Source organism: Ctenopharyngodon idella, chromosome 7, assembly GCF_019924925.1.
Source record: "Ctenopharyngodon idella isolate HZGC_01 chromosome 7, HZGC01, whole genome shotgun sequence".
Lineage (NCBI taxonomy): Eukaryota > Metazoa > Chordata > Actinopteri > Cypriniformes > Xenocyprididae > Ctenopharyngodon > Ctenopharyngodon idella.
In genome coordinates, this window is record NC_067226.1 from 32683430 (window position 1) to 32698649 (window position 15220).

Consider the following 15220-nt stretch of genomic DNA (forward strand, 5'->3'; position numbering starts at 1 on the left):
GAGGGCATGTTGATTCAAGAACTATACCAGAAGCTAATTGCTATCATAATAAGCTGTAATTGTGAATGTTGATGGCACAATTCAGTTTGTACACATATTGTGTACTGTTCATGTGGAATAACCAAAAAGCTTGATAAAATACTACTTCTTTAACCGGTTTATGAGCTGATAAGCTTGTGGAAGTAAATTATACTGCTCATTTTTCTCTAAAGCAGAGATTCCCACACTTTTTTGTCAGCTGAATCCCTTATTTACCTAAAATAAGTACCCCCTGAGATTTTAAGTTAATATTTCAATAATTTTTCACATGACATATAACCAAATATATATATATATATATATATATATTTATTTAGTGTCTATTTTAATTATTAATTATGAATTTTGATTTATTTATTAGGTCTTCAACAACACACATACTCCCTGAAGTTACCCCAGTTTGAGAAATCCTGCTCTAAACAATCAGTTACACACATTTTACACACAAGTTTTAAGATAATTTATGGCAAAAAAGTGAACATTGTAAAAATAATTTTGAACAAACCAATGAAAAAAGGCACAAAAATAATAGAACTATGGCTGTTTTCTTAAAAGTAATAAATGAAATAAATAAAAAAAAAATACTAGATTAATTTTCTGATGCATATCTAAGAAATTATTTAGGAAATGTTAGTAAATAGTTTCATAATTTAATAATTCATAATTTAAGCATGTCTTCTTACTGAATAAAAGAGTATCCAATTTCCTGCTGTTTTTGTTCAAGAATTTAATGCAATATTCCAAATTTTGCATAGAAATATGTGGACGGAAACTTGGCAACATTATAAAAAAAAAGAAAAAGAAAAAGATATTTCGAAGTTAACAAAGATTATTGGAATACATTTTTGAAGGAAATATTATTTCAGTCTTTCTACTTCAAAATTGTGATTTAATTAGTCAAATTTACTAACAATTTCTGAGTGAAAATTGTGTTTTTTTCAGTGTATTTGCACTTTATGTTGTAGTTACGAAAAATTACTGTCTATTTTGTTCCAGCCTAAATCCTGCTGTAATTATGATTTCTCAAAACTTCACATTGAGACTTGAAGGCAGCATTATTACTGTAAGGAATCAATCGTATGACTGTTGTGATCCAACCGTCAACACGTACACAAATACAGACAGCGACAAACGCATACAAACACACACTAAGTCAAAGACGCACAAACAATCACGTGACTTACATTACATTTTCTGCTTCCGCTCTTTTTCTTTAGTTCTAAATTGCGCGTCTTATTTTAGAGGGACACTAAGAACTTCTTCAGCCCTTTTGGAAATGAAAAGAAATGAAGAGCGTTTTGGCAGCGTTGAACTCACATTGGCAGTGTCATTGCATACTGGTTGAGTAGCTGATGCAATCATCTGCAAGATGTGTACGTTACATGAGGAATGCTAGTTTAGATAAAAGGATTTCTGTGGTTCTGCTTCGTATATGCAGACACACATGCTTCAAACACTCACTCCTATCTTGTCTATCTTATTTTGCTTTGGAAGAAACTTAGCAACATACTCTAGTCTACGCAAGTACACAAATGCTTTGGCCAATGCACTGATGTACCTTATTAGGATGTGTTCACATTTGGCATGTTCGGTTCAATTAAAATGAACTCTGGGGCGATTGCTCCGTTAGTGCAGTTCATTTGAATAAGCGTGAACGCTGCCATCCGAACTCTGGTGTGCTCCAAACGAATTTTGGTGGAAATATGAATGCAACACAGACCAAAGACATCTAAACAAACCCAAAACAGGATGTGATGTAACAAGATGCGACTCTAAAAAGGACAGAGAGCTCAAAATTACTTGGTTCTTCTCGTCATAGAAGCTACGTTGCCCATTACAGTTCAGTACAGGCGTCAGAAATGCTGTCATCTTTGGAGCAGATGTTCGTTTGTGTGTGTAATGGAGGAATTCCTGCCACTGTTTTGACTCCTTTACACATTTTATGACCTATTCGCGAGTTCTCAGCTGCTAGAAATACCATAATATGTACGCATTTAGACCAGCACATGGCATTGTTTTGGATCTAACTTAAGTTTTGTTGTAAAATATTTGTCATAAAATTTTTGTATCTTTAGGTTCAGTGTGAACACACCCTTATACTTGGTTCTGTAGTGGCAACAAACTTCAAGGGGGCAATAAGAGTTCCCTTCATATGTCTGCGCCGATAAAACGCACATGAAAGAAAAATCTTACCATAGCATCTTGTGGTAACACTGAGAACTCAACACGTTGTGTCCCTATTTACACCTGGGGCCAGCTTTACTAAACAGGGAAAATTAGCGTGAGAGCACAATTCCAAAAAAAGCACAATTCTACTGACGACGCACACATTAAAGAACAGACGCAGCCGGATCATTTCCATAATGACCAATGCAATCTGGCAAGAGCAGCGCAAATTAGCATCTAGGTTAAGACATGCTTTTTTGGGGGCGGTAAATAATGCCGCAAATACCAGTAAATTGACTAGCGCAAACCTTAGTAAATCATCTTGCACGAATCATTTAAATACTCTTCTCCCATAAATTTTGCGTCTGAAAGGGAAACTCCTACAAATGGATATGCAATAAGGTCAGTCGCAAAAATAACCCTGCCCATGCGGTAAATCCTTACAGTAGTTTTTTAACGCCAAAAGAGGGTTTGCGCTGGTGCAAGCTGTTAGTAAATCAGGCCCCTGATGTTAAAGGGATAGCTCACCCAAAATGAAAATTATCCCTTGATTTATTCACCCTCAAGCCATCCTAGGTGTATATGACTTTCTTCTTTCAGACAAACACAATTGGAGTTATATTAAAAAATATTCTGGCTCTTCCAAGCTTTATAATGGGAGTGAATGGGGCTCAAGATTTTGAAGTCCAAAAAAGTGCATCCTTCCATCATAAAAGTAATCCATATGGCTCCAGGGGGTTAATAAAGGCCTTCTGAAGCGAAGCGATGTGTTTTTGTAAGAAAAATATCCATATTTAAAACTTTATAAACTATAATAACTAGTTTCTGACAGAAGGCCATACGCATCGATTTACAGCGAAAGAGTAATTTCTGACCCGACGCATGACTTATAGACGAATGCAGAAGCACAGAGGAGAGAGCAAAACAAAACACCGATCACGAATTAGAAGTCTAAAATAAATTTTTTTAAAGAGAAATGTCAGAGGATTTCGATATAAGAGAAGACAAACTTGAGTTTGTTGCCCAGCACTGTGTGTCAACCACCAGAGGCGTCTAAATGCTACTCCTACATCCTACGTCATACATCGGGTCAGAGGTCACTCATTTGGCGTAAATCGATGCATACGACTGTTTTATAGTTATTATAGTTTATAAAGTTTTAAATATGGATATTTTTCTTACAAAAACCCATCGCTTCGCTTCAGAAGTCCTTTATTAACTGGAGTCGTATGGATTACTTTTATGATGGATGAATGCACTTTTTGGGATTTTAAAATCTCACGCCCCATTCACTACTATTATAAAGCTTGGAAGAGCCAATATATAATTTAATATATCTCAGATTGTGTTTGTCTGAAAGAAGATAGTCATATACACCTAGGATGGCTTGTGGGTGAGTAAATCATGGGATAATTTTCATTTTTGGGTGAACTAACCCTTTAATATGCATTTTTGTCGCTCTGATCACAATTAGAAAACGCTAAATACAGGAGTAAACTGGGTCTAAAACGTTTTGAGCTTGTCCACTTTTGACCTGTTCAACCAGGTTGCTTTTGTAGTGTGTGGTCAAATATCCATGAAGTTATTTGACATATTTTGAAAAAGCCCACCAAAAAACTTCACTATGTAAGGATTACAATCAAAATCTACCATTCTCTTCCTTTCCAGCTCGCTCGCAAACAGCATAATGCCTTCATTTATTCAATCAATCGAATTTGTGCAATGTACACGGCGCTTCTGCGAAAGTGATGTAGAGTGTGACAAAATAAGATGGGGGATGTTTTTGACAAAATCCAAACACAAGTGGTCACAGGAGACACATTTTAAGACCAGGTGTAAATGGTAATATGCCTCGGCTGACCATTTGTGATCGGATCACTGAAAACGCATCTTAATTGAAATAGGGCATAAGTGTACTCTGACGCAACAGCGCATGAAATCAAGCTTACATGGCTAGAAAAAAACAAGCATTCAAGTACTTGCGTAGACCCACTAACAATTCTCATTTTTTGACCCTATTTTGTTTTATACACTTATTGGAATGTTCTAAAATTGTTTAAACATATTTCCCCTATGCATATGAATTGATCCAGTCAATTAAAGTGAGCTTAAATTTTTCATGTTTATCTGTTTTTTTAAACAAGACCTCTTTTTTCTGTCACATAACAGCACCCACAGTACATACAGACGACAAAGAGTTCCAGCGAATTTCTACACTGTTCCGAGAAAAACATCAAAAGGTGACGAAGTCCAACACACAACAAGTTCATCCCTCCTTCAGCTAGGTATTGCACTGTGGTTGCGATCCTTCCGGATCTTTCCGTACGCTCAGAGGGACGGCACGAGGGAGGTGAGACACAAACATGGCAATAGAAGGGTCTGTTCGGGAGATTGTTTTCAGCCGTTTCAAGTTCAGCGATTGAAGTTCGATGCTAGAAGTCACCCTGTTCCACGGTCCAGCTGTTCAGAGAACAGTCGAGTTGTCAAACTTTTTCTCAAGGAAGACGAGTCTGTTTACCTCTCTCAGTTTCTCTCCCAGTCTTCTTGGCAGTGCTTAGCCTCTTTTTGGTGGGAAAAAATAAAAGCAGTGAATAAAGGAAGGGTCTCCATTAACAAACTGCAGGAAAAAAATTGAGAAGGGAGAAAGATAGAGACAGAGAGAGAGAAAGATAGTTGGATGGCTTTTGGTACCCGTGTTTAAACTTGTGCATATCAACAGGGTTTTGAAGGTGTTGTTTACTTTTGGTGGGCGGGTCCTTCAAGCTTTGAGAGCATGCCATTGGGCAACAGCAGTGCGTGGATGACTCATCATGTCTTTCCAATGTTTTACCTCTGCTGGGCCACTCTTCCATGAGAGATAGATCTAGAAATATGGCATGAAAAGAAGAGAAGGAGAAGAAGGAGGAAGAAACAAGAATAGGAAAAAATAAGGATTGTGTTTTCCATTAAATATACCAATAAGGTTATAAAATTTACAATACTAAATTTTTATATATATATATTAGAGCTGTCAATTTAACACATTAATTTCATACAGTTGATGATGACGAACACGATGCAGGGCAACAAATCACTGCATGATGGAGCCTATAGAATACAGTTAGAATGACCCTAAAATTCAACATATTGGAGCAAAGAAGCCCCTGTATGACTTTTTGTCTCATATTTATATCATATGATATAGTTAAGCAATATCACACGAGTGCTGTTTTATTCCCGAATAGCACAAGTGCAAATGTGATACCGATTTTATACAACAGTTCAATAAATAAATACATTATTGTGTTATATACCGATCAGGCATAGCATTATGATGTTTTGCTGCCAAAACAGCCCTGACCCGTCGAGGCATGGACTCCACTAGACCCCTGAAGGTGTGCTGTGGTATCTGCACCAAGATGTTAGCAGCAGATCCTTTAAGTCCTGTAAGTTGTGAGGTGGAGCCTCCATGGATCGGACTTGTTTGTTCAGCACATCCCACAGATGCTCCATTGGATTGAGATTTGGGGAATTTGGAGGCCAAGTCAACACCTCAGACTCGTTGTTGTGCTCCTCAAACCATTCCTGAACCATTTTTGCTTTGTGGCAGGGCGCATTATCCTGCTGAAAGAGGCCACAGCCACCAGGGAATACACATGAAAGGGTGTACATGGTCTGCAACAATGCTTAGGTAGGTGGTACGTGTCAAAGTAACATCCACATGGATGGCAGGACCCAAGGTTTCCCAGCAGAACATTGCCCAAAGCATCACACTGCCTCCGCCGGCTTGCCTTCTTCCCATAGTGCATCCTGGTGCCATGTGTTCCCCAGGTAAGCGACGCTCACGTACCGGCCATCCAAGTGATGTAAAAGAAAACGTGATTCATCAGACCAGGCCACCTTCTTCCATTGCTCCGTGGTCCAGTTCTGATGCTCACGTGCCCACTGTTGCCGCTTTCGGCGGTGGACAGGGGTCAGCATGGGCACCCTGACTGGTCTGCGGCTATGTAGCTCCATACGCAACAAACTGTGATGCACTGTGTATTCTGACACCTTTCTATCAGAACCACCATTAACTTCTTGAGCAATATGAGCTACAGTAGCTCGTCTGTTGGATCGGACCACACGGGCCAGCCTTCGCTCCCCACGTGCATCAATGAGCCTTGGCCGCCCATGACCCTGTCACTGGTTCACCACTGTTCCTTCCTTGGACCACTTTTGATAGATACTGACCACTGCAGACCGGGAACACCCCACAAGAGCTGCAGTTTTGGAGATGCTCTGACTCAGTCGTCTAGCCATGACAATTTGGCCCTTGTCAAACTCGCTCAAATCCTTACGCTTGCCCATTTTTCCTGCTTCTAACACATCAACTTTGAGGACAAAATGTTCACTTGCTGCCTAATATATCGTACCCACTAACAGGTGCCGTGATGAAGAGAGAATCAGTGTTATTCACTTCACCTTTCAGTGGTCATAATGTTATGCCTGATCGGTGTATTTTAGACACAATATTGCCTGTTTTGTTACGGTCACCTATAAAGCCATGGCAGAATGATTGTGCATCTCAGAGAACACAGCTGTGTTTCTGAATAAATTTGTGTTTTGAGCGAATCAGGTGAATCAATGATTCAATGGCCCATTCTTAAAGAGAGTTCATTCCTGAATGAATCAGCTGTTTGAATGAATCAAATGAATGACTCACTCAATGACTTAAGGCCCGTTCACACAAAGAACGATAACTATAAAGATAACTATATTAGCGTCCACACCATCAGACGATATCGTTCTGTTTATTTTAAGCGCGTGCTTGTCTGTCACTTTAAATGCTTCAGCTCGTTACAGCAGGATGGATTCTGATTGGCTGTCAATGTCTTTATCATTAATCAGCTGGAAAAAATCATTCTGAAAGTGATTCCAAAGATATCGTTTCTCTGTGCCATTATCATTATAGATGTGTATTTTGAGAATATTGAGAACGGTTTTTAGAACTATATCTTTATCGCTCTCTTTATAGTTATTGTCTTTGGTGTGAATGGGTCTTTACTCATTTTAGACTTTTACCGCCACCTACTGGCAGTTTCAGTTTTTTATTTAGAGTATTATTTCATTAAATAAATTCTATATTGAATCAAATATATTTCTTTCTAAAGCTACTTCTTGTAATGTCTATTTGATGCTTTTCTCATTTAACACAATAATGACTTTAAATGATCTTTTAGGGGTAATTTCTCAGTCAAATTTGATTAATCTGTGATATATATGAGATATAGTTTTACCACCCAGCCCCAGTGTGTGTGTATGTGTGTGAATGTCCCCGTGACATCGCACCTTGCCTATGACATCGTTGCGGCTCAGTCTGTCCTTATCCATGACTGTGATGACGATGGTGGTCTCTCTGAGGACGTGAGCGGGGACATCGAAGGGGAAGGACTCATTAAACACGGGGTTCAAACACCTCTTCATCACCACCGTCTTCTTCTTCTCCACTCGCTTATCTTTGTTCATCAGCCACACTTTGACGTAGGGGTCTGAAACGCACACAAATATGCAACAGTCCACAGTGAGTTGCCTCCAGGGAATCAGAATTCCTCTAAATTACATTTGAGATGACTACTGCGCAGATGGCACATTGACAAGGACACTTCATTACCACAGAAATCCCATAAGCACAGAATATAACTGTATTACATTTGCATTTATTCATTTAGCAGATGCTTTGCAAAAAAACTTACAGTGCATTCAAGGTAAACACACATACAGTGTGTACAGTGGGAATTGAACCCATGATGGTGTGCTAGTGCCATATTCTACCAGCTGAGCTAAAGGAATATGACCATAACATATTTAAGATTCTTCTATGAGGTTTTATGGGTGTATGTTCATACCGGATGTTCCCCCGATGTCCATGGCTTTGAGATTGCGTGCCTTGATGATGCTCACAGTGATGATGTTGGCAGTGGGATTGTAACACAGAGACACAAGGAGGTCTCCTCGACTCCCCTGAAGAAATGAACACAGTAAGGTCAGAACCGGATCGGTTCATTTGCTCAAACTTCACTGTCACGCAAGCGTATGGTTCATATGAGGTCACAATTTTTCTTGTTAAATAACCAGGCAAACTCAAACCTCTTAAAGTACTTTTTCAATAGTGGTCAACTTGGATTTTCAATCTTGCTGAATCATATATTTCTATTTTATTCAATAATCTATTATATAATTTTAATGAAAAAATAATATTTTATTTAACTTTACATTGTTGTATATCTCACACTATATGGTATACCATATTAAATACCATATAAATATTTTTTAATTGTACATAATAATGTATATTTCATAGGATATTTAATTAATGTTCTGGTTGTTATTCCACAATATCTATTTCATATATCACATATCTAATTCACACAATGTATTGCGTGTTTCATAATTATATTTAATAACTCTGTTACCATCTCTTTTTGTGTCTACCTGTTAAAATATATATGTAATATAAAATATACAAATAATACATGAAAATTAACTCTAAAATACACTATTAAGCCAAGTGTCCTGCACATTAATCTAACTGTAAATGTAAAATATGTAATTTAAAACATTAATAAAAACTACCTAGCAAACAAGGAAGTTTGAAAAATAAAAAAGTTAAACCACTATTAAACCACTAAAAAGTTAAACCACTATTTTTTAAATTATGTTTGGTCCATCATCTATTCCATGTTTAATAATTGCATTATTAAAAAAAAAAAAAAAAATGATAAACTTGAGGTTTGAGTCACCTTTAAAAGGAAAAAAGGGCTTTGTGTTGTTTAGAAAAATACAACTTGCATGCATATATAGTGATTTTTTTTTTTATGACAAAAAATATAAATTTTTTTACACAAAAATTTAAAAACGAAAATGTGCACTGTGATATTTGGCCAAGCACTGACCGAAAAAACATAAAATTATTATATATCAGCTGATTAATCACATATTGTCTATTACTAAAAATTGTTTTAAATAAAATTCTTCTAACTTCTATACTGATCACACATGCAGTTCTATTCACCTCTTACTAATTGAGTGAAATACTTGTATTTTTAACAACTGATTTGTCACACGGCAGGACCATTTTAATGGACTTTGAAGTTTTAGTCCAAACCCTGCAGCTTCAAACACTAACTACAGCACAGGCGAAGGACTTTAATGCTGGAATCAATGAATCTGTGGGAGATTTTTTGGACGCCCCATGTCACAAAACCCTACCAGGAGATCTTCAAAGACTCGCTGTGCTAACGACACATTTGTGCACCTCTTGTTCTTGCGTAAAAGGGCTAAAACATTTGACAGCACCCAGCGTGCCATTACTTGAGGCATGACAAGCTCTGCACGTCATAATCAACCCACTGCACAATTAACGTTGTATTGTCCCTGTCCCTAGCCGACCCAATTCAGTCACTTCATCTCTGCTTTTCTTTGACTTTTATTGGCATCTGTTGTTTCTGCTTTGGTGTTTTTGGCCTCTTCCTTTTGCCCGTGCAGAACTCTGCAAAAGCTCTTCAGATTTCATAATGCTAGAAATGGTAACTAAGTACAGAAACACACTGATCTACTCACACTGCCATCGCTGCAGGGTTTCAGCTCTTTCCAGAAGGTCTGCATGTGGCCCAGATCGACCTTGTTCAGGGGGATGGACACCTCTCCTATAGGGTCATTCCTGCTAAAGCGGTCATAATCTAGCACTTGCAGGTACAATGTGCGTTGCACCACCTTCTCAAAGGGGAACCCTGTGAGAGAAACGAGAGGGGGATAATTTTAGCTCACCAAAATTATTTACAGCTCAATACAGGGTACAAAAATACTGTGGACCGGCCCCAGGGTGTTCATTGACCATCTGATGCATACTGCATACAACACTGGAAAGCCTTTTGTTTCCGCTGGGAAACAAAATTACATTTAAAATGTGCTGGGTTGACATGAGCGCTTGCGAGGAAGAACTAAATATATTCTATAATTTATTGAATTTGGTTTAACACATTTGTTTGAAGTAATAGTTGCAAACCTGATGAAGAAGTGAAAATATAATAATAACAAATGTTTCTTGAGCACCAAATCAGCATATTAGAATGATTTCTGAAGGATCACGTGACACTTAAGACTGGAGTGATGATTTATTTCTTCACAGAAATAAATTACATTTTAAAATATATTAAAATAGAAAACAGTTATTTTAAATTGTAATAATAATTTCAGAATATTACAGCATTTTTGATCAAATAAATGCTGTCTTGGTGAGCATGAGCCCGTTAACACCAAGAATAACTATAAAGACAACTATAAAGATAACTATAACGATAATCGATAACTATATATGCGTCTACACCAACGAACGAGAACGGTTTGTTTATTCTAAACTCAAGCGCTGCGGTTTCAAAGTCTGTACAACATGTCATTGCTGTTCTTGTTGCAATTACACGGCTTTAACCAGCAGATGTCCTCAGCATGCTATGTTTCGAGTATAGCTAGTGTGATCCAGAGCCGTTGAAAAAGTTGTAATCGAGCTAAATTTAGCTGACATAGTCAGTGGAATAAAAAAAAAAACACACCTGCAAATTCAAAAGAAGTAAGACAATGTTGTCGAAACTACAGCGCTGGATATCTGAGGTAATTTTATGTTACACTGTTTGCTAGCCTGGTATAATTATCTAATTTCCGTTAATACTTCTCACCATTTATTCCGAGGGTATGACCGATTTTTTTTTCCATATATCCATTTTCTTTAAAGTATCCTTGAAAATGGGAGTTGACTTATTGAGTCAACAGTGGTGGATTTTTCTGGACCTCAGCGATGAACTTCTCAGTAATGTCATCCGCCATTTTAAATGCGCGAGTCCTTAAATTAGAATGGATTCTGATTGGCTGTCAGTGGAAAAAATCGTTCTGAAAGTGATCCCAATGATATCGATTCTCTATATCGCTATAGTTGTGGTGTGGAATCAGCTATTCTTTTATATTTAGACCAATTTTTAGAACTATATCTTAATAACTTTATATAGTTATCATTCTTGGTGTGAACGGGCCTTAAGATACTTCTTTCAAAACAATACAAAAATCTTACTGACCCCAAACTTTAGAACGGTAGTGTATGTTGCCTGCAATACATTTTATTTTTAAAATATTTAAAATTTATATAATAAAAATATTTGCTAATTCTGAATGGCTGTCATGGTGTTATTGTTACAGCAGGGTCTAAAAGGCAATGCTTACCAGCCAATTGTATTAATATTTCACAATATTACTGTTGTTATTGTATTTTTGATTAAATAAAGACAGCCTTGGTGAGCAGAAGAGACTGTTCAAAAATGTTTCAAAAATTCTTTCAAACAATAGTGGGATTAATCTTAATTGAAATCTACAGATTTTTAGGCTGTTCACAATATACACTAAATTGCCAAAAGTTTTGGGACGCCTGCCTTTACGTGCACATGAACTTTAATGACATCCCATTCTTAATCCGTAGGGTTTAATATGGAGTTGGCCCACCCTTTGCAGCTATAACAGCCTCAACTCTTCTGGGAAGGCTTTCCACAAGGTTTAGGACTGTGTTTATGGGAATTTTTGACCATTCTTCTAGAAGCACATTTGTGAGGTCAGGCAGTGATGTTGGCGAGAAGGCCTGGCTCATAGTCTCCGCTCTAATTCATCCCAAAGGTGTTCTGTCGGGTTGAGGTCAGGACTCTGTGCAGGCCAGTCAAGTTCTTCCACATCAAACTCGCTCATCCATGTCTTTATGGACCTTGCTTTGTGCACTGGTGCGCAGTCATGTTGGAGCAGGAAGGGGCCATCCCCAAACTGTTCCCACAAAGTTGGGAGCATGAAATTGTCCAAAATGTTTTGGACTGTGAAGCATTAAGAGTTCCTTTTACTGGAACTAAGGGTCAAGCCCAACCCCTGAAAAACAACCCCACACCATAATCCCCCCTCCACCAAATTTTACACTTGGCACAATGCAGTCAGGCAAGTACCGTCCTCCTGGCAACCGCCAAACCCAGACTCGTCCATCGGATTGCCAGACAGAGAAGTGTGATTCGTCACTCCAGAGAACACGTCTCCACTGCTCTAGAGTCCAGTGGCGGCGTGCTTTACACCACTGCATCCGACGCTTTGCATTGCACTTGGTGATGTAAGGCTTGGATGCAGCTGCTCGACCATGGAAACCCATTCCATGAAGTTCTCTACGCACTGTTCTTGAGCTAATCTGAAGGCCACATGAAGTTTGGAGGTCTGTAGCTATTGACTCTGCAGGAAGTTGGCGACTTCTGTGCACTGTGAGCCTCAGCATGCTCTGACCTCGCTATGTGATTTTACGTGGCCTACCACTTCGTGGCTGAGTTGCTGTTTTCCCAATTGCTTCCACTTTGTTATGATACCACTAACAGTTGACTGTGGAATATTTAGTAGTGAGGAAATTTCACAAATGGACTTGTTGCACAGGTGGCAACCTATCACGGTACCACGCTTGAATTCACTGAACTCCTGAGAGCGACCCATTCTTTCACAAATGTTTGTAGAAGCAGTCTGTATGCCTAGGTGCTTGATTTTATACACCTGTGGCCATGGAAGTGATTGGAACACCTGAATTCAATGATTTGGAGGGGTGTCCCAATACTTTTGGCAATATAGATATATATTAACAGACTTGTACAAAATTTAGCTGCAGAGTTTATTTAAAATTTAGTTTTTATGCCGAGTCAAAAGTCTGGCTACACGAGGGAAACCACCTTCAAACTACATAAAGACTAGGAACTCAAAATACAATAAAAAATATGCTGAGATGTAAAAACATACTGACCTTCAAATAGGAAGGTCTCGTTCCAATGAGGGTTGAGGTTCTTTCTTTTGACCTTGGTCTCAAGTTTGTGCTTCTTGTCTGGCAGAAGGTAGAGTTTGACAAATGGATCTGAAGTTCCAGAAAAGTCTTTCGCAGGTAGATCCTGACCCTTCAGGATTTTCACCGTTAGTGTGGAGTCCTGAAAACTGTATCCCACACTGAACTGGATGCGTCCCAACTTCTCGCACACGGGTCCTTCGTGTTCCTCTTCCTCAGAGCCTGGGGACAACTTAGACACCAAAGTGGACAAGATTGTCATTAAAATCACGAAAACCACATTGCAGTGTGTCCTGCACCATAACTGAATCAAGCACAGCTACAGAAATTAAAATGAAAACAAAAATATAAAGCTAATTCAAAATATTAATAAATACTATAAATAAATAATACTAAAATAACAATTACACAACACCGTTTTCAACTTAAAACATAAGGGTCATTCTACAGAAGCGTCCACTTTCCTGTCCCTAGCCTTTACAGAAATATTACACTTCAAAAACACTTTAGGATTACAATTTTTTTATATTTTAAAATGAAACAATATGTTATTTGAACAATTAAACCTTCTTGAGCCATCAATGAGGCAATATTTGTTTTTTAATTAATTATAAAAATTCCAAGCGCCACAGAAGTGCTCGTCCCCACAGTCATGTACTTTATTCAAGTGCTTTATTTTGAGGTTAGAAACAGTTTTTTTCTAGCATTTAAAATACAATAATTTATACATAACTATCAAATATATGATGTAAATGACATAAAAAAAAAACAAATGCGGAATAAATATTATAAAATATATAATGAAAGTAGTGGTCCCGATATTGTCACTGGTGTTACCATTTAACAAAATCTTTTATTTTGAAATAAAAAAAAAAAAAAAAATCACACTGATTACAATCATTTGACTTCCTTCTTCCTATTTTCTGAAGATCAATGAAGAAAGGCCAATGGAAAGTCCACTATCTCTTTTCAGTTATCAGAAATTTTAATTAGAAAATCAAAATTTCATATGAAGCTTTTAGTTGAAGTCACTGGTATGACCTACTTTATTGTTAGGGAATTTTAAAAAACTAAAATACAAATGGATTAAACTATTCAATTTAGTGAGTATATACCATTATTGACAACATGTGGTTTGATACCTTGCAGCAGCCATTTTGTAAAATGCATTTTTCATGAAAATTGTCACTGGTGTTACGGTCACTGGTGTCTTCCATTTATAGATAAACTTTATTCAAAGCTATTCATTTAGTTCTTTTGCATAAAATAGCACTAAGATTACATGATTATAACTTTTCTTTCTCATTGTTAATCCTCCTTTGGGCAGGTATGGCTAAATTGAGTGCAGCTGAGAAGCAGCCACTTTACAGACAGCGTATTTTACAGACATTTTTAAAATGTTGTTTATGATCTTTTACTGACTGCTTTCACTAAGTGTCAATGATAAGTCTTTGATTGTATACCAAATGTAAAAATTTAGTCCCATCTACTTAATTATAGTTGAAGAATAAGGATCTTTGGTCTTATGTATACGTCACTGGTGATTCATTGTGTCACTGGTGTTACTGTTTTTTGTCTGTCACATTAAATAAAATGTGTCATATGTGACATGATAATTTTACATCCATTGAATTCTGCTACACTCAAGAATTAAGATTTAAAGGATTGCATCATTACTTGTTTATAACTGTTTTTTAAATATTTTCATTGTTATAGCAAATACATGGTTGTGCAAATGAAATAACATCATTAAATCACACTTTTAACTAACCTGATTAAAAAAAAAAAAAAAAACCACATAATCTCCTTATTTTTTGCATTATCATTATTTTTCTGTAACTCTGACTTTCATTTGTTGAAAAAATTGAGAAATAATATTTCATAAAAACGTTTAAAATTGCCAGAGAAGTAAGGTAACAACAGTGTCTTTAAATAAATGCACACACACACAAAAAATCATTAAGCTGTCATTTATGTGTATTCATAAAGTCAAAGGGGTAATCTAATAATGTGGTCAAAGTTTAAATGTTAGAAAAAGAAATACAAGACATCTTGCCATACCAAAAGTGGACGTTTCTGTAGAATGACCCATAAAGCTTTTTATGCATTTTGGCCGTTAATTTACACGACAGCAATGTTTTGGTGGCCTGAAAATGCAAACTT

General features: G+C 37.1%; 1 protein-coding gene across 4 annotated transcripts in view; it reads right to left on the minus strand.

The window, feature by feature from the left end:
* Positions 1-4308: 4308 nt before the first annotated feature.
* Positions 4309-15220, minus strand: part of syt7b (synaptotagmin VIIb) — a 146494-nt gene continuing 135582 nt past the window's right edge. For 2 of the 4 annotated variants that reach the window (XM_051900109.1, XM_051900111.1), the window contains 5 exons: positions 13022-13289; positions 9787-9956; positions 8073-8187; positions 7516-7715; positions 4309-5068 (listed from right to left, as the gene is read on the minus strand). In XM_051900109.1, the coding sequence (XP_051756069.1) occupies positions 4964-5068; positions 7516-7715; positions 8073-8187; positions 9787-9956; positions 13022-13289 (858 nt within the window). In that variant the 3' untranslated portion in view covers positions 4309-4963. The remainder of the gene's footprint in view (positions 5069-7515; positions 7716-8072; positions 8188-9786; positions 9957-13021; positions 13290-15220) is intronic. The other 2 variants (XR_007930890.1, XM_051900110.1) reach the window with 2 other exon arrangements.